This window comes from Dermacentor albipictus, chromosome 1 (genome assembly GCF_038994185.2).
Source record: "Dermacentor albipictus isolate Rhodes 1998 colony chromosome 1, USDA_Dalb.pri_finalv2, whole genome shotgun sequence".
NCBI lineage: Eukaryota > Metazoa > Arthropoda > Arachnida > Ixodida > Ixodidae > Dermacentor > Dermacentor albipictus.
Window position 1 is genome coordinate 342531198 of NC_091821.1, and position 21694 is coordinate 342552891.

Genomic DNA, 21694 nt, shown 5'->3' on the forward strand with positions numbered 1-21694 from the left:
CACCAGGAGCAATCCGAAAAAAAAATTCATTCACTCATTCTTACTCGAACCTAGAGTATGCACATAATGCTGAATTTTATTTTCTTTGTAGCGCGATTCACTCTTACTCTTCCACGAATAGCCGAATGTGACAAATCGTCGTCTACAGATTGTGATCACGTCAAAGGAAATATGATCGCAGAATGTGGCGTAAGCCAAATTGTGCCGTTACTTTATTTCCCAATGTGCCAGACACGTTCTGACAGAGGGAAATAGAAAGCAACTCTGAAGAAATCATTAAAACGGCAGCAAGTACGGTAGCATGCAGCCTAAAAACCACAATGACGACGACGACCATGTCGACACTAACGACGACAACGGTATGGCACCCGCATTCGGATAACCTCTGGCTTGAAACCAACAAGCTAACCAACCTCAAGAAACCTATTGCACAACGACCGAAACAATACAGTACAAGCTCTAGTATTACAGGGGCCTCCGACTTTCCACGACAAGGCCATGGTAATGACAATGAAAGCGCCAGACTCGCGCTCTTCTCTAAGCGAGCTTCTATTGAAAAAAAAAAGGAAGCTCAGTACATTTCCACTCTGAAAAGAAGGATGACCAGCGAAGCTGTCCATGTGGGCCCCTTAATGGCGAACTGCACCTCCGCCGAGGGTCAGCCCGGTATTGTACTCTCTTCGGTATTTTTTTTCTACACGCGGACACGGTAGTGGGGAAAGTAGTCCTTGACAGTTTCGTTGTAAAAACTAACTTGTAGCGTTCTACGTGCCAAAACCACAATACGATCATGATATAGCGTGGGACTCCGGATTAATTTTGACCACCTGGGGTACTTAAACATGTACCCAATGCACGGCACACGGGCGTTTTTAAGCATGAAATGATTTTAGCGTGCTTTTAGCGCGCATAGTGGGCGACCTTCGAGTGACCTTGAACCAAAAGCCAGGGCAGAGTTGTTCTTCGGACGATATCCGGGCAAACGAGAACATCCGGAGAAGTTGCGACAAAACAACGAGATCATCCGGACAACCAGTCAAGACCGCATTGCATACGCTAGTTACTTCCCAAAAAAGCTACAAAAAATATTGCTTCGGAGTTCTTCCAAATGTTTGTTCACAATATCACTCAGGCTGTAACTTCTAGTAGGCTGAAGTTTGATTTGTCATTTACAATAGCGACGTTCGAGAGGCACAAACAGAGCACTATACACTTGATCCTCATCTTTTGGCGCTGAGACAGATTTGCCTGCGCTGTTTTCAACGCCAGCGGTGCGTGTGGTCCTCGGAGCGTCCGGCGCGCCGGCAGCGTCCAGCAGCGTCCAAGTCGGTAGCGTCTAGAGAGCCTACATGCTTTAGCGTCCGGCGCACCGCGGACGGCTATTTGACCCAGACGTGCAATGAAGCTCTGTCTGTGACAGGAAACTATTGCGTCATATGGACCATTGCCCAATATGGCGTGGTCCGGTGGGGTGTGCCGTCGCGCACATGCACTACACCCATTTTAAGATTGTGGCTATTATCATCTCCAACCAATCTGTTCTGCCGGTAGCCATTTCATGCTTACATCTACTCTCGATTACGGGAAAGCTTTTTGCATTTCACCCCCACCAAAATGTGTTTGTCGCGGCCGGGATTTGATCTCGCGATCTAGTGCTTAGCAGTGCAACACCATAACCGCTAACCACCGCGGTGGGTGAGCTTCTATCGACAAGGGCGAGGCGGAAAAAAGTGATTATTTAAAGGGTTCAACATCATCTTTCTTTCTAACTTTCACACGATGGTGGACACCTGCACCGTGATGTTGGTGGAAGAAAGTGGACGTTTCAGAACAACATTCCGGGGCAAATTGTTTGTTACGATTCTTTTGGTTGATCGTTTGATGGGGCTCTAATTCCCAAGCGACACCTGTAGGTTTAAGCGTCCGCAAAAGTGAGGACAACCCCGCCCCCTACACACACACACGCACACACACCGCACGCACACGCGAAAAATGGGGAGGGGGCGAAGTTTGACTTTCTGTAGCCTTGTTTTTGGTTTTGATCTATGATGTCATTATTATTGTAATTTCTGCCATCATCATGTTTTAATCGCGCGATGCATGAGCAGAACTTAAGTGCAGCGTGTGAACCGTAGGCTTCCAAATAAGAACGGTCTAATTTGCATTTCAGCGGCTGGAGGCCCCGGTGTCGGGCTTCACCTTAAAAACCACTTGCAATGCTGCCATATACATTCCATTCGTACACAGCGGACTAGCGACTTAAAGTCGTTGCTTGCGCCACGCAAGCGAAATGTGGTTGACGTGGTGTGTGATTTCATTCAGGCAACAAAATTTAACCATGAAAATTATTACTTTCTTAGTCTTGATCTATAATTTTTCAAAATTCCTTCTACTTAAGTTGTTAAATGAATTTTCTTTTATTTGTTTTACGCGTAATAGGGACCATTAGTCATACCTCACTTCTGATCAATTACACACTATACTCTCTTTACTTCCGTATTCAGAAATGGAACTTGAAGCTCATGCTCCACTTGATATAAATGACGCCTGGTGCGAACGCGCTGAAGACGCTCATTGCGCTTCTTTTGGTGCGTTGACGACAGGCGTCGTTTAAATCAAGTCAAACATGGGCTTCCAATTAAGATGCATTTGTGAATACGAGGGTTAGTCGCACTTTTACGTTTTGAAGATCATTTTTATGCGAAGCATATTACTAGAGTTCAACCCAGCTCCTCAGGCGCGGCGGTGTCGCCTTCAGTACCACGTGACACCGTGACGTCAGGACAGACGAGAAACGGGGCTCCAACTCGCGCCGTCGCCTTCAAGGCTGACCACGTGACACCGTGACGTCATGACAGAAGAGAAACGGGGCTCCAACTCGCGCCGTCGCTCGCGGCGTCGCGGTGGTATATAAGCAGCTGCGCTTGCCTCTCCTAGACACTCACGAGGTGAGATGCCTCCTGGAAACAGAGCTGCTCGTTGGAATGAGAAGCGAAGGTTGCGGCGTGCTACAGAGACTGTTTCTAGGTGGCTTTGCTACGTCGCAGCGACTACGCGCCCCGCATCGGACGCGGTGAGCGTCGAGCAACGCAGCGTTCGGCGCGACAACGAAATGTGCGCCTGAGCAAGCGCCGCACGCCTGAGCCGATGCCGACAACACCGGTTTTTCTGCGACACGAGCTCCTTAACGCTGTCGCGTTAAAATAAAGGCTAGTATGCTTCGCATCCTGGGCTTAACCTTAGCTAAGCCACAGCCATTTCTTTTTCTGAAGTCATTCCCTGCGCGCGAAAGCACCCTCGATTGTGGGTGCCTGCCACGAATGATCGTCAGCGCGTGCCCAGCAGCCAGGCGCGTGCCGCGCGCGAGCGGCAAAGAATACCGAGAGAGAAGCTTCGCCATGCGAGTCACGTTCGAACCGCGTCTCAGACCTTCGTCGACCGAGCTGTCCTCCCTCCGGGACGCTCGCATAGAGAAAGAAAACGCTCGCTCCTCGTCGATCGCCTCGTCCCTGCAGGACGCGGCGTCCATCAAGGCGGCGTCGCCCGACGGCAGCGGCGTTGAGCTCGCCGCAGGGCCCGCGGACTCCGACGTCGGCTACCGGCCCCGGCGCTCGTTCCTGCAGCTCTCGCTGGCTGCCGCGGTGGGAATTTTCGCGCTCTTGGCCACCGCGGCCTTCGCCTTCAGCGTGCTGTTGGCCGGCTTGGCCACCTTCCTGGAAGACGAAACGGGCAACGCCAGCACACTCGACGCCGGCGACCGTGCCGTCGTCGTGAGCGGCGAGCGGGAGGTTGGGCCTGCCCCGAAACCGCACATCAAGTATGGCTTCGAGGACGAGCCCGTACACTGGGGAGAGAGTGGGGGCGAAGGACTCGATCTCGGCGCTAATCCGGAAAAGGCGATGGTGCGTTTGGTGTTCCGGGGCCGTTGACACCATATGCGTCGCGCTATAGCGAAAAGTCTATATACGCGCACCAACAGATAAGGAGAACGCACTGATGCGTTTTCTCTCGCTCGTGTTTTTGTGCCTGTACGAGATGTCCATTCTCCACAACAGAATTAGCTAGGCCAGTTTGTGACCTTTATACAACTCGGTGAACATTTTTTAGCATTGTTTTGTTTTACCGGTAATAGTCCTAGCGTTGAAAAGCAAGGTCTATAACCATAAACGTGCGCATATGCATAGAGGAACCATGTATAGACTTAGTGGGAGGGAGGGGGGGGGGAAAGGGAATATGGTGGCCGTAGCTCTAGGCAGCGCTCCCCGCCTCTCGGCGCCCTAACCGCCTCACGTTAGCTCTACGCTGAAAAGCTGCCGAGCGTCGTCGCTGAAAGCACCAGTCCGTGATTACAGCCATGATTCGTGATTATCAACATGGTCTCTGCAGCCAGATCCTCGGTGCGGCCAGTTCCGGTTTTCCTTCTGCAGCGAGCGTAAGGGTGGTGCGTACTTTGATCCGACGCTGGCCTCTTGTCTACCGGTCTCGGCCGAAATTGTCTACGTGTGCAACCGGAGCCCCAACCGGTTCTCTTCGCTGCACAAGTGCCGTCGCAGCTGTGTGGAGACCGCACGGCCGCATAGGCGGTGCATGGCGACGCCGGAGTTCTCGCACTGCAGCAGGTGAGACATCCTTGGAAGTAGTTTCGCACGCGTAATGCCTAAATGCACTTGTTGAAGTGGCTCCAGAACACGTTCGGTCGAAACTGCGTTTCGGTGCGAGAGACTAGAAAATTTCGAAGGCTCCCCTTTGGCACTCGTGTTAAACATTTCGAAGAGGCTCACACTATATAGCGGTAAAGAACCAAATTTTAATGCGAAAGCATTCTACCAGAACGGAGCGGGACACCAGCGATATCTCGCTAAAGGTCCCAAGCGAAACTTTAGCATGTCTTACTCTATTGTCATCGCGCGAAAAGACGCGGACGTACGACACGAGTGATGGCTGGCTGGTTGCCTTGCACACTCTTTGGCACAACTAACTAGCCACTGCCGACCGTCATAATCAGCAGCTCAACAGAATCCACTCGGACGCGATGAAACGTACCATAAAGTCCAAAAAGAGACAAATAACGAAAAAAAGAAAATTTCTGTAATCGAGAGTAGATGCAAGCATGAAATGGCTATCGGCAAAGCAGATGGGTTGGAGATGATACTAGCCACAATCTTACAAAAATATAGGGTTTTGCGTGCCAAAACTACTGATTATGAGGCATGCCGTAGTGGTGGACTCCGGAAATTTTCACCGCCTGGGGTTCTTTAACGTGCACCTAAATCTAAGTGCACGGGTGTTTTCGCCCCCATCGAAATGCGGCCACCGTGGCCTGGAATCGATCCCGCGACCTCGCGCTCAGCAGCCCAGCACCTTAGCCACTCAGCAACCACGGTGGGTACTAGCCGCAATATTAAAATCAGTGTAGTGCACGTTCGCAACGGCACACCACTCCACACTACACCATATCACGCCATATTGTGCACTGGTCCGCATGGACGCAATAGGTTCCTGCCACAGACAGAGTCTCATTGCACGTATATCGTCTCGGTCAAACAGTCATTCGCGGTGCTCCGGACGTTACTAGGTATCCTACACGCAAGCTGCTTGCATGTAGGCTCCCTACACGCTATCAGCTTGGAAGCTGCCGGACACTCTGCCGGCGCGCCGAACGCTCCGCAAAACTCACGCATCGCTGGCGTTGAAAAGAGCGCAGGTAACTCTGCCTCAGCGACAAAAGATAGCAGTCAAGTATCTAGTGACCTGCATCTGCCTTTTGAACGTTGCTATTGGAAACGAGAAAAAAAACTTCAGCGCACTAGAAGTCACAGCTTGAGTGATATTGTGAACAAACATTTGGGAGAACTCGAAAGCAATACTCTTGTAACTTGTTTGGGAAGTTATTAGCGCATGTAATATGATCTTGACTGGTTGCCCGGATGATCTTGTTCTCAGCTTGGCCGGATGTTCTCCTTTGGGTGCCCGGATAATGGCTCTAACTTTTGGCTCAAAGTCACTTGAAGGTCACCGACAACCGTAGCTAAAAGCAACTTATGCTTAAATTGATGCCGTAATGAAATTAACGCACGAGTATGAAGCTTCGCACCCTGTGGGATGCACATTTATGTGTCACCAGAATATGCGTTTTCCATGGCGGATTTAGATTCAATCATGATCAGCAACCCAGTTGCAGGACTGGGGTCACGTGATGCTAGCGTCAATAGTTTTTCTTTTAAACGTCCTCGGTGATGTGGGATCAAATTGTTCCACGATGCTAAAAGGTTTTTTGTAACGAATTACCTAGGCGGCGCATAGTAATGATTTCCTACAACTGGCCTAGCACCTCATTTTGCAGCGAAAAGCGCATGCCGCACTTTGTCACATTGCCTCCGAAATCTTGGGCACTGCTTCACTGCTCTGCACTATAGTCTCTCTGTTTATGGCTCCCGTAACCAGGGACGCTAACACCCGGTACCATCAGGGTGGTAGTGGAAAGTTTGAGCAGGTGTGGGGAAATACTTCTGCCTTTCCGATTGATAGAAATGTTTGTTGAAAACCGGGTGTTTGTAGGTTGCCACGACAGTGGCAACATACGACAGTCAGTGTGGCTTATTAGAATGACGGGGAGCAGGGGGTATCAGGGAGGGGTTGAGAATGGAGGAGTTTGAAGCGCGATCATTGCCATAAATTGTTCTGTGCAGGGAGTTAACGAGCAGCATGTGGTTCTCGAACGGCACCGAATGCGAGGAGTGGCGCTTCCCGCAGGGCCTGTGCCCGGCCCGGGGCAGCTCGGTGTTCGCGAGCGCTCGTCAGTGCCGCGAAAGCTGCCTGCGGCCGCGGGACAAGCTGCAGTGCTGCCACGAGCCCAAGCCGCACGTCTGCGCTTTCGGGCAGCTCAAGTACCCGTATTTCGCCGCGGTCGGGTACGACGGGTGCTTCAGGTGAGTCACATCTGCATGGACGCGCCCGAAGCCTGGCGGACCACTGCGCCGAAAATGCGCTTCGTGGAGCTCTAGCTTCAGCGCGCGGACTCTGTGTTTCGCAGGTGCCTCGAGGCGACCGCGAGTACGCTGTTGGGCTACCAGTGCTTAATCGGCGCTAACAAATTCGACACGATAGACGCATGCAACAGCACTTGCGTCGACCACGACAACCGCGAGTGAAGAAGTCGTCGAATGTGGTGAATTCCCTTTGTCCGCGTGTTCAACGTTTTTTTTCTCTCCTCGTGGACGTACCTCGTTGTTTGCACGATGAGAAGCAGATTATTTAATAAACAATTTTTGTTGCATAAACGGCCTCTGCATACTCGGTGCTCGAGTAGAGTTGCAGGATATAACTGCGTTCTTGCATGGAGGGTACATGGCCCAGGAGCACACGCTACACCCAGTTATAGAGAGAATATGATGCGAACGTGCGCCCAAAGCTTTGGAAGACCTACAGCTCCGTAGGAGATCACCAGCTGTGGGACAACAAAGACGCAAGTTATGGAACCAGCAGCGCTGACACTGTGGTTCCACCCTCAGGCGGGATGCGGCGGTGGCCGCTAATCCGCGGAATCTGCATTCTGAAGGTGACTAGACGGCCCAGAGAAAACCAGCGAGGCCGCCTGCGGCTCGGGCGTTAGGAGCCAGGCATAGGGCGTTCCAGGCCCCATTTTATCCGTGATAAAAGAGCAGGCCTAGTCAATGCTCGCAACTAAGGAGCTTCAAGACAAGAGTTCAAGTGTTAGAAGTCTTCCGGAATGACATCATCTTCGCAATTCAGGATATCCAGCACACATGCAGAGAAGCCTGGACCGGCCGCCCCAAGTTGCGTTGACGGCTAGCAAGGAGCTCGTCAACGCTGCTTCGACGCGTCGCATCGACTCTCGTGTGCCCTGGGATGCACCCAAGTGAAAGACGTGGGCTCTGAAACCCAAGCCACGGCGGCACAAAGACGGGTCGTTGATGACAGGGGTGTGCGGCCGCGTGAGAGCCAAAAGTGCGGGTGTCGGCAGCGAACTCAGTCGGGGCGTCGTTACCAAGCCTACTACGATTGCTAGTCTTTCGCACAAGGGGGACACAGCGTCCGCCATCTGGGAGAGTGACAAGCAGTACAGCGGGTTTAATTCCGACTGCCGGGACACCACGGTTCGCGCGAGGCCACACTCCTGCCCACAGACGAGTTGCCGGCGTTGCTGGACATCATCGGCGAGCTGCAGCGTGCGGCTCCAGGAGCGCCTACGCGAGATGGCGAAGCCGGAGGGTTTGGACTTGGTTTTACGAGGCGGTGCCAGTAGCTGCAGCGACGTTCTGGAGTTCCACGAAAAGGAACTCCAGGCGCGGCTCAGCGAGATGGAGTTCGAGCGAACCAAGCACAGGCTGCAGGTGCGCCAGCTGCAAGCGACCATCCACTGCATGGAAGGCGAGCGGATCCCCTGCGAAGAGGCGCTGCAGGCCTCGCACTCCGAGAGGAAGGAGCTCGAGAAGAGGAAGATGCTGCACATCGGTCCAATGCAGCCTTTCACTAATTCATTAGTATTTCGTGGGGATCTTTGCGCAAACAGACGGGGCGTACGGTATCCTATGGTTCTACCGAGAAACAATAGTTTGTAAATCAACCATTGTGCTTATTTAACGTTAAGAACGTTGTTTGATGATATGTATGAAGAGTGCAAGGATTACATAAATTTAAATAGTATATTGCTGTTTTTAACATCCCGAAACTGCGCTGAAGTCTATGAGGAAGGCCGCGCGGCCTCTGCTTTAACTTAGACCAACGCGCACTTAAAGAATTAACGGCACACGAGGGTTTTGGCGTTCTGCCCACAACAGATAGCAGTCGCCATGCACAGGCATTCAATCAGTGAAATGTTCAACAGCGCAATGTCATAGCCACTAATAGGCATTAAAGCCACGCGCGGAGAGAGTTTGGCGGGGGGGGGGGGAAGAGGTATAATTTGCTATTAATTTTTTGTACCCAGTTAAATGTGATTATCATGGGCAATGTAACCGAAGTGCCGAGTTTTATGGCAGTATTGTGAACTGTGTTCTTAGAGCGCAGCTTCTAGGCGCCCGTTCCTGGGTTGAGCGTCGGCGTCGGCGTGACCGCGCGACCGTGCTCGTGCCACTGCTAGCGTGTTCGTCGTCACCTTCTTCCACAGCTGGCTCTGATATCGCTTACTGTGCTAGCATTGCCATATTTCCCCTCCCTCTGCGAAGGCGCTGACGGTACTGGCCCACTGCCAATCGGCGTGGTGATTTTGGTCTCAAATTCTTTGTTTCAATGTGTCGCGAAATGAAAGCACATATAAAGCTGCCCTCCAATTTTCATTAGGGATTGTCGTAATAATCGGACGTTTTACAGCGAAGCTGTATACCTTTACCCTCCAAGAAAATTTTCGTGTTGTAAGCAAAAAAAAAAAATAAATAAATACGTGGGCCGATCCCAGATATAGTGCAATGCCGGTCCGACCCGCGGCGGAGGTGAGGCTGGCGTTAAGCAATCTCCGTACGCGGGCCGATCCCGAAGATAGTGCAATGCCGGGCCGACATTCGGCATTTATTCCGCAATAGCTCACAAAACCTCCTGTATTGCTGAATCCAACTTATACTGTACGTGGAAGTTGTGAAGAAGTTGGAGATAGTCTTGACGACGACGATGGTCCAGAAGGTTCAGAGTAAAGAAGAGGGCTCACAAAATTATTTTAACTTAGATAATTGATCTCGTTAAGGCCTTTTACCTCAGTCGCCGAATCTTCCCCCCACCTCACCCAAAGTTCAGCCGGGCGCAGGCTACCACCCTGCGTCTACTACAAACAAACACGTACCCTTCACCCACCCGCCTCCACCTTATATTTCCGGACGTCTACACTACCCCCAACTGCCGGTGCTGTGGAATTCACCCGGCTACGCTTCCGCATATGCTATGGGAGTGCCCAGCACAGTACACCCAGACTAACACCACGACTCTCTCGTCGAGGTTGCATGGGGCTCTGCGGAGCTCCGCCCTCGACGACCAAACCTGGGCGACCCAGCACGCCCGCGAGGCGGCGGCGAGGCAAGCCCTCGACTTCCCTTCGTGGGAGGCTTTGGCCCGGCCATCATAAAGTGCTGGTTCTACAATAAATGTTTGTTCCTCCTCCTAGATAATTGATTATTCATATCGGTAACAGTAGACACTTTATATCCCATTTCAAGATATTCATTTAATTTCACCCTAATTTATGTAAATAATGTTTCTTCACCGCCCAATTCACGGCCGATCCTCCAAAGTGGCTTGCGCCATTTCACTAGGGAACAAGAACCAAGAACAAGATGGCACCATAGCCTATGTGTGTGCGTGTGTGCGCGCGATATCTAATGCACAAACACACCCACCCACACACACTATATATATATATATATATACCTGCCGTGATGGCTTTGGAACTGTGGCGTTGCGCTGCTAAGCACGCGGTCGCGGGATCAAATCACGGTCGCGGCAGCCGCATTTTGATGGGGCCGAACTCCAAAAGCGTCCGCGTGCCGTGCATTGGGTGCAAGTTAAAGAAGCCGCGATTGTCAAAATTAATTCTCAGTCACCCAATGCGGTGTGCCTCATAACGAGATCATAGTTTTGGCAAGTGAGACTCTCAAATTTTATTTTAGATTGTATAATCAGCAATAGGAGGCCAGTTTTGAACGGTTGCCAAATAGCCACAAAGCCGAATAGCAAGTTCCGCACGTCGATTACATTTTCATTGACGCTCAAATTCAACTGGGCACTGAAAACTGATTTCAGTGCCGCTAAGTAGACGAGAATTTAGATAAAAAATTACAGTGTGCGTCGTGCCTGCGGCGCACGTTAACCGGCATCAGAACCGAGCTTAAACAAATTTCGCGAGACTGTTTGTAGCGTAGCAAGTCACGAGCATCATCTTTGTGTGCCTTGATTCAGCAACTATTTCATGCGGCTGCACCTATGTATAGATGATTTGGGCCAGGCACTTACGTCATCTTCTCATAAAGCCGTGTCCCTACGATCACTGGTATGATAGGATCGTAGCAAATGAATGGAATCTAAGGAAAGACATCGGTATTGAATGACGTACCGAAAGTACGTCGACGGTGTGTCGTTTCTACATGCTGGTCATAGGCCCAATTCCCTTCTAACACGTACAGAATAAGACTAGCGAAACAAGCCCACTGCAGCATTGAAGAGTGATAGATTTATTCAAGGGATTAAAATATGATTGTATACATCCAGTAATCAGCTATACACAGTAGGAACCACATGACAAATTTACATTCGTCAGAGCTAATGTAAAGGCGTGTATATGTTGCTGTGAACGAATACACCAACCGACACGAGCTATTAAACTAGATATTATGGATAAACTGGCTATCATGAAAGTATGCATCAGTGATGTGAAACTGCCGATGACGACTTAGTTACACCGCATGCACAAACTGAAATGGTTGAGAACCGTGACGTTATGGTGTAACCTAAGAAGTATGTGAATGAGGTCTTCCATAAAAAGGTGGCAGTTAACAGTTGTTCTCTGTTTCTGATGAATCGATGAAACTGATGAAATCTGATGAAACGAAAAAAAAAGAAAAAAAAGGAAAAGACTTAAAACGTATCGCAAGTACGTAGCTGCTTTACTTGCACACCTCGCTGTAGCAAACACACTTGTCAGTGCCAAATCTTTTCCGAAGACTCGTCAAACGGAGAGCACGCGTTACCCTGCGCTGGCTGATAACAAATTGCCAAACCATTTCGAGCTTAACTAGCCTATTAGCCACACCTTGCTATAGAAAACGCAATTGTCGGCACAGAACGCGCAGTAATTAAAAAAAAACAGCCATAGAAGGCGCACACAGGAAACGTACAAGAAGACAGGAAACTTTGCTTCCACCACTCACGCAGACAGACACTTTGCTTCCAGCACTCGCGCAGCTGTCAACTATGGAAACCTTCAGCTCAAGTTGTCTGTAACTCACTTCAGAAGTAAACAAATGAACAAGGTTTTTGTGTGCGTCTTTTCTTGGCTGGCTTTTTCTTAATGCAATGCACCAACTAGTCCAGCAACGTGGTTTACGCACAGTAAGCAGTTTTGTGCTGGCGTGCAAAAAATTGTGATTTTTTTTTGCATCCACTGAATATTTTTTCTGTACGTCTTGTTTGTGAAACACAGTTTTCCACGCGAAATCTATTCTGAAGGCTGTTCAAAGAGAGAGTAAACATTACACCATGTAAACACACTGCTTAAACAAAGTAATCATGCACCCGTTCGCGCTATCTGAGCACTTTCATTCATTGCGGACAAGATCAAGTGACGTGAAGAGTGTTGATATTGCCTAGGAGTCAATGTTCGTCTCACTCGAAGAGGTCATAAGAGCGCTTTTGTTGCCCTCCAGGCACACGAGCGCCCACTGCACGCTCATCGGTATATAGGCTGTGAAAGCAGGTGAACGTCCGAGCGAGCAAATACGGTGCCAATTTCTGACGCTGTGGTGGATTTTCGAAGGAGTCGCAGAGAACATGCGAAATGTTCTTTTGAATACAGCGCCCGAGGCACTTTGGGTCCATCTGTGTCTTCTGTGCAGCAGCAAGCTGAACACTCGATACCCACGGCCGACCTCAGCACCTTTCGTTCAATAAAAATATCTCTTTCTCTCTCTCTCTCTCTCTCTCTCATTGTATCACACACGCGTTGCTCCGTGCTGACCTGCGTATATGTTTGGACACAATGTCACATGTCGCTAGCAGGTTGGCCTGCACGCCTTCTGTTCGACACGAAGTTGCGATGGACCCTGTACGCGAGGCTTGATGCGCGGGTCCATCACCACTATGCAGCGGGGCTCTACATGGAGGCGACGTTCACCCAAGGCGCCCAGGTGCCGTTGTGGTACTGTGGGTAGGACCTCGGGTCTGCGGGCTTGTTGCGTGGCGCCACCGACGTGATTGCGTAGCTCGCGAGCTTCCGAATTAGCACGGACAGCAGCTGCAAAGAGTGAAGCGCACCAGGCCGGTTATATTAAACCAAGTTGCGCAAACACTGACAACGTCGGACGCACATACAACGAAAGCGTTTTACTTAGACTGCTCCGAGAGGTTGTTGGTCCTTCGATCAAGATTTATACGCCACCTAAAAGCGGTGTGTAATTTGTGTCCCGAACAAAGTTCCACGAGCGCTCACCTACCCAATACTTAGATGATGGTTTGCTGCAACTGTGGGCATTAAGGATGATGCAACACAACTTATTTGGCAGAATATCATGACGTATGCAGTAATCAAGGAACGCAGAATACAATGTCCCATCGTCAACACTTAAATACCTGTGTTAATTTACTATCTTGTTCGCAACGGCCTATTGCGAAATGTTAGTGGCGGTTCACTTTTCCGAAGTGAATCAGATATTTGCGTGTCTTATGTATACGCACACAAATTCTATTTTTCCTTATTAGTCGATGTTTTTTTGACAAGCCAATTACATGCGTCGCTCAAGAGAATAAACGTGTTCTATGCAAAATGAGGTCCACTGTTAAAGGAAGAGATGATTAGAATTGAGCGCAATATAAGTTATGCATTTCAACTTTTACGGAAAAAAAATGACCTATATGAATCGTTAGACAAGCACACGTGTAAATTATTATTTTGCTGGCGTTGCGTACGTGCCGTAAGCACTTCGGTGAGGTAAATTTATAAAAAAAAGCGCGTTCGCAAGTAACTACTTCGGTTGAAAAAACGGTTTTGGCTTTAGCTCTTGATGCGTAATATTCGCAAAAGTTGGTGAAAGTGTGCAAGAAAGTATTTTTCATTTGCTGCATTGTTCTTCTCAGTTTTCACAAATTTCCAAGAAATTTGAGTAGCCACAGAGAATATTTGTGTACTCAGTTGCAAAACTTGTGCAAGATAATATGTCGGAAGATATACGAATGCGTGATCGTCAGTACTGAGTTATCTTTGCGAATGAACACTAACCACGTCGCTCTTTCAAGTTCAATTTTGCGACAAGACGATAGGATTTGTTTTTGTAATGGGACTCAAATGTGTGTGCTTGTTTTCCGTCTACCCGACGCCGACGTGCGCACATGAGAAGAGGTGCGACGACACTTGTACAAACTGCCGCTTATTTGTATACCTCTCGGTTGTCGGGTGCCAGATTGTGCATCTCGCAAGGGTCCTTGGACAGGTCGAACAGGTAGGGCGGATCGCCGCCCACGAAGTTGGAGCTCTCCTGCGGGCCGCAGGTGAGCGTGGCCCTCTGGCGCCACTGGCTGGGAAAGAGGAACGCGCCCGTGTTGTAGAAGTCCCTCAACACGCGGGCCGCCTTAGACTGGGCCATCAGGCGGTCCAGGTCCGCGTAGGGCCGAGAGCCGCCGGGCGTCAGGAACCGCTGGTCGTAGAGTCCATGCGCCGAGACGCCCAGCACCAGCTTGTAGTCGCGGTAGCGCAGTGCCGCCGTGTCGCCCACGGGGTCGATGTTGTAGAGCAGCTCGACCCGCGGGGAGGGCAGGTCGGCGCACAGCTGCAGCCACATGTCACGGCCGTCGAGGCGCCTCATTTTCGACGGGTCTCCGCCTGGGCGAGATTGCGCAAGCGGCGTGGCTCTGAAAGGTTGGAACCCGCCGTGGTTGCTCAGTGGCTATGGTGTTGGGCTGCTGAGCACGAGGTCGCGGGATCGAATCCCGGCCGCGGCGGCCGCATTTCGATGGGGGCGAAATGCGAAAACACCCGTATGCTTAGATTTAGGTGCACGTTAAAGAACCCCAGGCGATCGAAATTTCCGGAGTCCCCCACTACGGCGTGCCTCATAATCAGAAAGTGGTTTCGGCACGTAAAACCCCATAATTTTTTTAATCTGAAAGGTTGGACGTCGCGCAGCCGTGCGATTGACCTAAACCCTACAGTTGTCGTACTGTGAAGCGATATGAGAACCGATAGCGACCGTTGCTTGTTTGTTTGTTTACTCGTACGGCCGGTTATAGGCACGTTGAACTGGAGTTTTCCAGATTTGACAGCTGAGCGAGTTGTGGAAACAAAGCGGCAAGGACGCCATAAACATTCACCTTGATTCCTCCTGTGGCTTAACACGTGGCAAAAGTGTCCGAGATGGGGAAATATCGAAGTGCGCATGCGCTGCATACACCTGGACATGTTTTCGATCGAGATAAGGGACCGAAATCACAAATATTTTCGCCCGATAGTGATCTGTGCCACTGGCTGGCTGCCTTCGCTAATACTATACTGCATCAGGATTAATTGGCTGGAGATCGCTGTTACGAAGAATGCTAGTGTAGGAACTTTTCGTTAATACAGATCCAGAAGCGCAAACATTTGCGAGCTCAAGCTCGGTAAAGCTCAGTTCGTAAAGCTTGGAGAAGCGATGAGGCGCATAGGTCCTTGTGGCTTGGAATGGCGCCGCACTTTTTTTTTTTCGAATCCATAATGGCCGGTGTCGGCGACGCTGGGGGTATGAAAGAAAAAGTAGCGCTTTTTGGCTGGTGCAAGGTGCCTATACAATGTACTAAAACCAGGATTTATTAACTTCCACTAGCTTGTGCAAATATATGTCCTACAGGATAGTGGCTAGCCGGGCTTGTTGCTACGAAGACGTACTTGAGCAAACAGTGCAAGAAGGGGACACAGAAAAGGGGCATACGACACAGGCGCTGAATTCCAACAAATATGTTTATTGCGCGAGCGCGGTATATATAAGCAGAGAAGCATGAGTGAAAACGGCGGGATTAACATGAAAAGAATGACTTGAGGTTGCAGGTGGGCGGAGATGTGTTAAATTTGCAGATACGAGAGTTCCTTGTCTAATAACGGGATGGATAGTGAGCTCGTGCATGATGGTCCATGTTGGAGGATGGCAAATGCCTCGATAATTTCACGCGTGCGCTGGTCAGCGCACATTTGAATGACAACAAGGACTTTTCTAAAATTGGGGATGCATTCACACGACCTGCAATGCAGAGTGATATTGCTGCTATATTTTTGTTTTATGTTGTTGGCGTGCTCCCGGAGGTGGTCATTGAGGCATTGCCTCATGTGTTCTACGTAGGAGCGCACGCACTTCAAGGGTATTTCATAAACGGCCTCAGTGATGCATCTGGTGAGGGGCACCTGATGGATCTAGCCGCAACTTTTTTTTTTGTAGGGAGGGCGTGGGGTAGGCTGTCGTCTCGGTTGACCCTTCCGCATAAGGCGTTCAGCTTTCCTGGGGCTGAAAAAAAAAAAACAACCGAAACACCCGCCCTTCGTGCAGCCTTCTTCTATCTATTGGACACCTTGTGCACATAGGGAATGACAGCCATTTTCGAAGTATTGATCTCGGTTTTGTGTGTCTTCTTTCTTTGGTGCATTTCCGCTAACATGTCTTCCGCTAGCTGTACCAGGAGGACGCCCGCAAAACTAGCCCGCGAAAGACGCTGCACCTGGCCTTCAAAGGCCATTTCATTCTCGTTTATGCACGATATTTGTTGCGCATTATGGAAGGTGGCGTTTACGATTTCCCTCCTCACTAACCTTCAGTGAACCGATGAAAAAGGCAAGAGGCTTTTTGCTGAGCGCGGTGCATACCTCCAGCATACATGTTATTTCTTGAAAAATAGGAGGAAGTCCAGAAAACGCAAGGTGTTATCCTCCGGTAGCTTCTTTGTGAGCGTGAGAACTTTCGTAGAATCTACAAAGCTATTGTAGACGACTTGTACCACTGAAGCAAGATCGTGTTCAGTGACCTCAATGAAGACAAGGTAGTCGTCGACGTACCAGAACACCTACTTGGCGTGGGCCGTTGCGAGGTTCTTTTCGATGCCAGGGTCGTAGCGGGCAAGCAATAGGTCACTCGCAGGTGCAAGGCATGAGCCAATGCGCGCTCCTTCGTTTTGGAGGGACATCTTTCCCGCAAGCAGGACCACTGTGGAGCGCAGGTACAGCCTTAGCAAGTCGAGGAACCTGTCCACACTTGTTCCGCACTCGTTTCGGAAGCGTACATCCCCGTATGCCCCAATACCTTTGTTTACTACTTCAAACAGTGGTGAGTGGGGCAACGAGTAATAAAGATCCTTTACACAGATGGGGAATGCTAACATCCCTCCTGTGCTGGGGGAGCTCAAATACTCCGATACAGCTGCTAAGCTGCGTACCAAGAAAGGGTCGTTCATCTCGAAGATGCCAATGCATTTCTGCAGGAAACTAGCAGGCGGCTTCTGCCAAGCACCTCGTTCTGACACAATCACTCTGAACGAGCAGCCGGGCTTGTGCGTTCTTGCTTAGAAAAAGGCTTCAAGGTTCTATCCACCTCAATTTTTGATCGCTGCAACAAGCTTTTCTAGTCCGGCTTTTTCGCAGGTCATCATTACTTCTTGCTTCGCCCTACTTGGAAGCTTCCCTTCAACTACATGAAAATGGGCTCTAATGGCTGCCTTAGCTTTTTCCTTGTAAACGTACAAAGGCATGACGGCGAAGTCGCCTTCCTTGTCGGATACAAGTAGCTTCAGCTACGCCTTCCTGATGGTAATAGCCAGTTGCGCGGGTTTAACACGTCGATCTATTTTGGATCGACGTGAAAAGTCACCGTCATCCAGAAGCACGCTGACCAGCGCAAGCGTGAAATTATCGAGGCATTTGCCATCATCCAACGTGTTCTTTCATACATCAGCTCACCATCCATCCAGTTATTAGTAAAGGAAATCTCGTATCTGCAAATTTAACACGTCTCCAATCACCTGCAAGCTGAAGTCATTCTTGTCATGTTTATCAGACCGTTTACGTTTACGATATTTAGCTTTCTTTCAGATCTCATGTTCCGTAAAATTTTGTGGTTGACTGTGCATTGTCGCAAAAAAGGGTAGCGGAACGGGTCGTAGCTCTCTTTCTTATCTTCGATGACATGAAAGGCTGTTAGAATTTCGCTAGCAGGTTCTAGGCATGTTCTGAAGATTTGTTTATTGCATGGACGTTTGTCTTTGATAAAAAAAAAATACATGTCATGCCAGAAATTATTAAAAAAGAAACGACTCACTGCAGAGTCTCTGTGGGTATGGCGTTCTGCTGCTGAGCACTAGGACGCGGGTTCGTTTCTCGGTCTCGGCGGCAACATTACGATGGAGGCGATTTGCAAGAATGCTCGTGTACTTAGATACAGGTGCGTTTTAAGAAACTAAAGGTGGTGAAATTTGGCCCGGAGGCTTCCAATATAGCGTCTCCACAGCCGTCTGTGCATTTTTATTACGTTAGACCCCACAATTTTTGAAGGTATATATGATACGGATAGAAAACGTAGCGGCTTTCATCGCTAGCATGAAGGAAAAGTGGCTTCGTCTGAAGACTAAAAGCAATGGGAGTCGTGCTAGTAGGATCTCAAGAAGTCGGCCCGCCAAACTTTGGTCACTTTATGGCGAGTTGTGTCAGCAAAGATCAGAATATAGTAGAAAACACTGAACAAAGTCGCTGGCGCGAATGTTACTGGGTCTAAATAACCTTGAGTGGCGCGTGCTCTTGATGTGCCGCACTGTGAGCAAATATTCGTCAAAGTTGAAAAATGAAAACCGAGATTAACACACCCAACAAAAGCAACTGTTAGCAGGCGCCCTACCATCCGTGGTTGTTCAGTCGAAACATACTAGGAAAGCGCATGCGCGATTCAATTACGGACGTTGCACCAATAATGCCGTCTTGGTATTGGTAATTTGACGCATGTGGGCGTGTACCTTTCTCATCTGCTCCACAAGAAAAGTCCCATGCTTCCACTTTATTTTTGTGTGTTTGCCGCCACCAATGGTTCATGTAGTGCACTGTGTTTGGTGACAAACATGTTTTTCTCATGCCGGGATTATAATCTGATTGCTGCTCCAGCACAACATAGAAGTCTAAATTCGGCCACGGTGTTATGTTGAGCAGCCCTGAGTCACACGAAAGCGTAGTTTACACAAAGACAATGACTACAAAAGAATCGAGAGCTGGAGGAGCTGGCACATTCAGGGAAGCTTGTAACTGCACACAAAGGACAAAGGAAGATGAAACACACAACGCGGGCACTGTGTCGTGATTTCCACCGCCCTTTGTCCTTTGCGTGGTGTTACAAGTTTTCCAAGAGGACAGTGACGAAGAGTTGAAAACAAGTACCGGCGGCCCGGTAGAGCGTGGGAAGCCAGTCGACGATGTGCATGAGCTGGTGCGAGACCCTGCGATTACGGGTGACTAGGGGCGACCAGAGGAACGCGGCTGCCCGCGTGGCCCCTTCCCACAGGGTGCCCTTGGCGCCCCGTAGCGGCCAGTTGAAGCCACGGCTGGCGTGTAGTCCCCAGGGCAAGCCTCCGTTGTCGCTGCTGAACACTATAACCGAGTTGTCCAGCATGCGCTCCTGCTGCAGAGCCTCGAGGACGTCGCCCACGGACTGGTCCATCGCGTCCACCATCCCTGCACAGATTGTTCCGCGCTGACCAATGAGAGACGTGCGAGTTTGGAGGACGTAGAGAGGTATAAATACTTTAATACAGTTAAAACTCGATCTAACGAAACCAGATTTTATCAAGTTCCCGCTCCAATGAAGAAATTTCCATTCCCCGGCAAGCACCCATAAGGTTCCACGGTGTCATCAACCCAAATTGACGAAACTAGCTTGCATTAAGCGCGATTTAACGAAGCTTCTCTAGAAATAAATGAGTAAAAAAAGATGTGATTTGTTTCTAATTTTGACGCAGACGGGCTTTTCTTCGAGCGTGCGCTCTAACGCTGTCGCGTTAATACATCTGGCCACCCTATTCAAGGCTCTAGCTTTATTTTGACGAGGCTGCACGCCGCACCCATGCGCGCAACAACGGACTCAGCAGTCGCTAGCATTCTTTATGTACCAGGGGCGGCAGTAGCTGGGCCGCCCTCGCGGACTTTTTACACGCGCAGGCGTGGGTCAGCAGCAAATACAATGCCGTGGTACCGACGTCATTCATAGACTTAAGTATGAGAGCAGAGTTTGCATCGCTGTTAGTAAGTAAGCCAGCTCTTTATTAGTCAAGTGGGCTTTATACGTATATGTGTTCTTTGTTGTGGTAGAAGGAAAAATCCCTGCAAAGTGTACACGCAGTTGAATTTTTTTTTTCAATCAAGCATAGCAGCTACGGAAAACTGAGTTCTTGAAATACTCGTGCGATACGCGTTGTTGATGCTCGCTTGAATAAATGTATAATAAGGAAGCTCCGACAACTTCTTTTGAGAATATATGTATAAAAAAGACCAAAGGTGCCCCTACCATAAGGACTCTAAACCCTGGTTGTAGGTTTTGTTATAAGCACGTACAGTCGATTAACGCCCATCTTACCTGCGTATATCGTTCGATTCTTTTCCCCAATGTACGGGAATTTGTCGACGTTCTCGCTTGGCGCCTGGAGTTCTACTGGTGAGCCTCCATGAGGTGCTTGGTAACACAGGGAGAGGAAGAACGGCTGGTGAAAGCAAGAATAGCATTTCACATTTTCTGAAGCAGTAACATAGCATTTGCGCTTTACAAAGTAGAGGATTGGAGACATCGTGGAGGAAAGAAATGCTACGGAGCCCTTTGGTTGCAATTCAAGGGGTTGTCGTCGTCGTTACCCTGATGACATTACCCTGCTTACCTTTCACTGCATGCATCTTGCCCTGTCATGTGCCGAGTTCTCACTGATTTCATGGTGTGACAATTTTTTACTGCTTCCTCAATCTTTCCAACGTTATAATTCCGAATATCGCTTACTTTCTCCTGCTTTATCAGCTTTGACAGTTTAGCGAATTCTATCCGATTTCTTTAGGTACACACTTCCATGCTTTGCCGTTTCGTCATTAGGTCGTTGTTGCTTGGGAGAGCTTATACCTACTGGTTGTATTGGCGCCCCTTGCCTCCCACTTCATTTTCTCCTTCTGAAATCAGCCTAGTTACAGTTTCAGCGAGTACCCAAAGGGTACTGGGTGGTGAAGTTATAATTTTAGTTGCATCTGACTTTAGGCTTGAGAAACCAGCGTTCATACCAACTTGATTCTTCTATTGAACCGTTTCCCTGACTTCGCTTTCGTGATTGACTTCCACTTGACTTCGACCACACTTCCTCCCGCCTTCGCTTTGAACGCAGTAAGCATTTCGATTCATTAAGAAAGGAGAGAACTTGGAGGGAGCTTTACTCTTTCAAGTGGGAATAGCATTCTTAGCCTACTTCAATCACTTTGGTTCTTTCTACGTAGCCTCCTTACACCGCTTTCTTAATGAAAACAAACAAACAAACAAACAAATAATCCTTTAAAATTTATTCAGTGATTAGCGGAATCAAAACGGCGTTACACAGACTTTGCAAGAACAGCAGCCTCACGCTTCAGTGCTGCCCCCAAAACAAACTCGGGCAGCGAGGGATGAATTCTCAGCCTTAGGAAGCACCGGCGTGCCAAGCGTTCGTTGCACCAGTTGTCGTTTCGGAATAGCACGTGGTGAGCGCGGCCGTGGACGATACTAATATTTACCGGCACACGATCGTTTCTTACGGCTTCAATTTTATCTCTCCTAAGTATTTACTTTTTCCATGATTTTAATTCTAGCTGTGAAGCAAGAAGGCGGCGTACTATGTTTCTGTTCAAAGCTCTGTCCCGTCCTGCCCTGTCCGCGAATGATTAAGCTTGTGCGAAAAATAAGGTATCAAATGAACTGCCACGCCAAGAAAAGATAGGGTCGAAATTTTGGCTTAATAGATCAAACACTAAGTAGGGATAATA

General features: G+C 49.3%; 2 protein-coding genes across 4 annotated transcripts in view; one reads left to right on the forward strand and one right to left on the reverse strand.

Moving 5' to 3' along the window:
• The first annotated feature begins 3347 nt into the window (after positions 1–3347).
• LOC135909377 (uncharacterized) lies at positions 3348–8514 on the forward strand. 3 transcript variants are annotated; one of them, XM_065442272.2, is made up of 4 exons: positions 3348–3902; positions 4387–4619; positions 6754–6929; positions 7034–8514. In XM_065442272.2, the coding sequence occupies exons 1-4, from the start codon at positions 3399–3401 to the stop codon at positions 7078–7080; spliced, it is 960 nt and encodes a 319-aa protein (XP_065298344.1). In that variant the 5' UTR covers positions 3348–3398; the 3' UTR covers positions 7081–8514. The 3 variants fall into 3 exon arrangements, with proteins under 3 accessions (XP_065298344.1, XP_070391705.1, XP_065297733.1); XM_070535604.1 differs by having other exon boundaries at positions 3348–3896; positions 6690–6929; positions 7034–8512; XM_065441661.2 differs by having other exon boundaries at positions 6690–6929; positions 7034–8508.
• Positions 8515–12604: 4090 nt separating this feature from the next.
• The window catches only part of LOC135897519 (arylsulfatase B-like), a 24643-nt gene continuing 15553 nt past the window's right edge, over positions 12605–21694 (reverse strand). The window contains exons 7-10 of the mRNA XM_070535610.1: positions 20280–20403; positions 19088–19381; positions 14097–14536; positions 12605–12955 (exon numbers count right to left, since the gene is read on the reverse strand). Coding sequence (XP_070391711.1) covers positions 12815–12955; positions 14097–14536; positions 19088–19381; positions 20280–20403 — 999 coding nt within the window. The 3' untranslated portion in view covers positions 12605–12814. The remainder of the gene's footprint in view (positions 12956–14096; positions 14537–19087; positions 19382–20279; positions 20404–21694) is intronic.

What these genes read in the sequence shown, in the direction of transcription:
- LOC135909377 (XM_065441661.2), top strand. Translation starts at nt 3,399, where the DNA reads ATGCGAGTCACGTTCGAACCGCGTCTCAGACCTTCGTCGACCGAGCTG. An exon ending in GAGTTCTCGCACTGCAGCAG is followed by an intron (nt 4,620 to 6,689) that starts GTGAGACATCCT and finishes TGTTCTGTGCAG; the next exon opens with GGAGTTAACGAGCAGCATGT. An exon ending in GGGTACGACGGGTGCTTCAG is followed by an intron (nt 6,930 to 7,033) that starts GTGAGTCACATC and finishes TGTGTTTCGCAG; the next exon opens with GTGCCTCGAGGCGACCGCGA.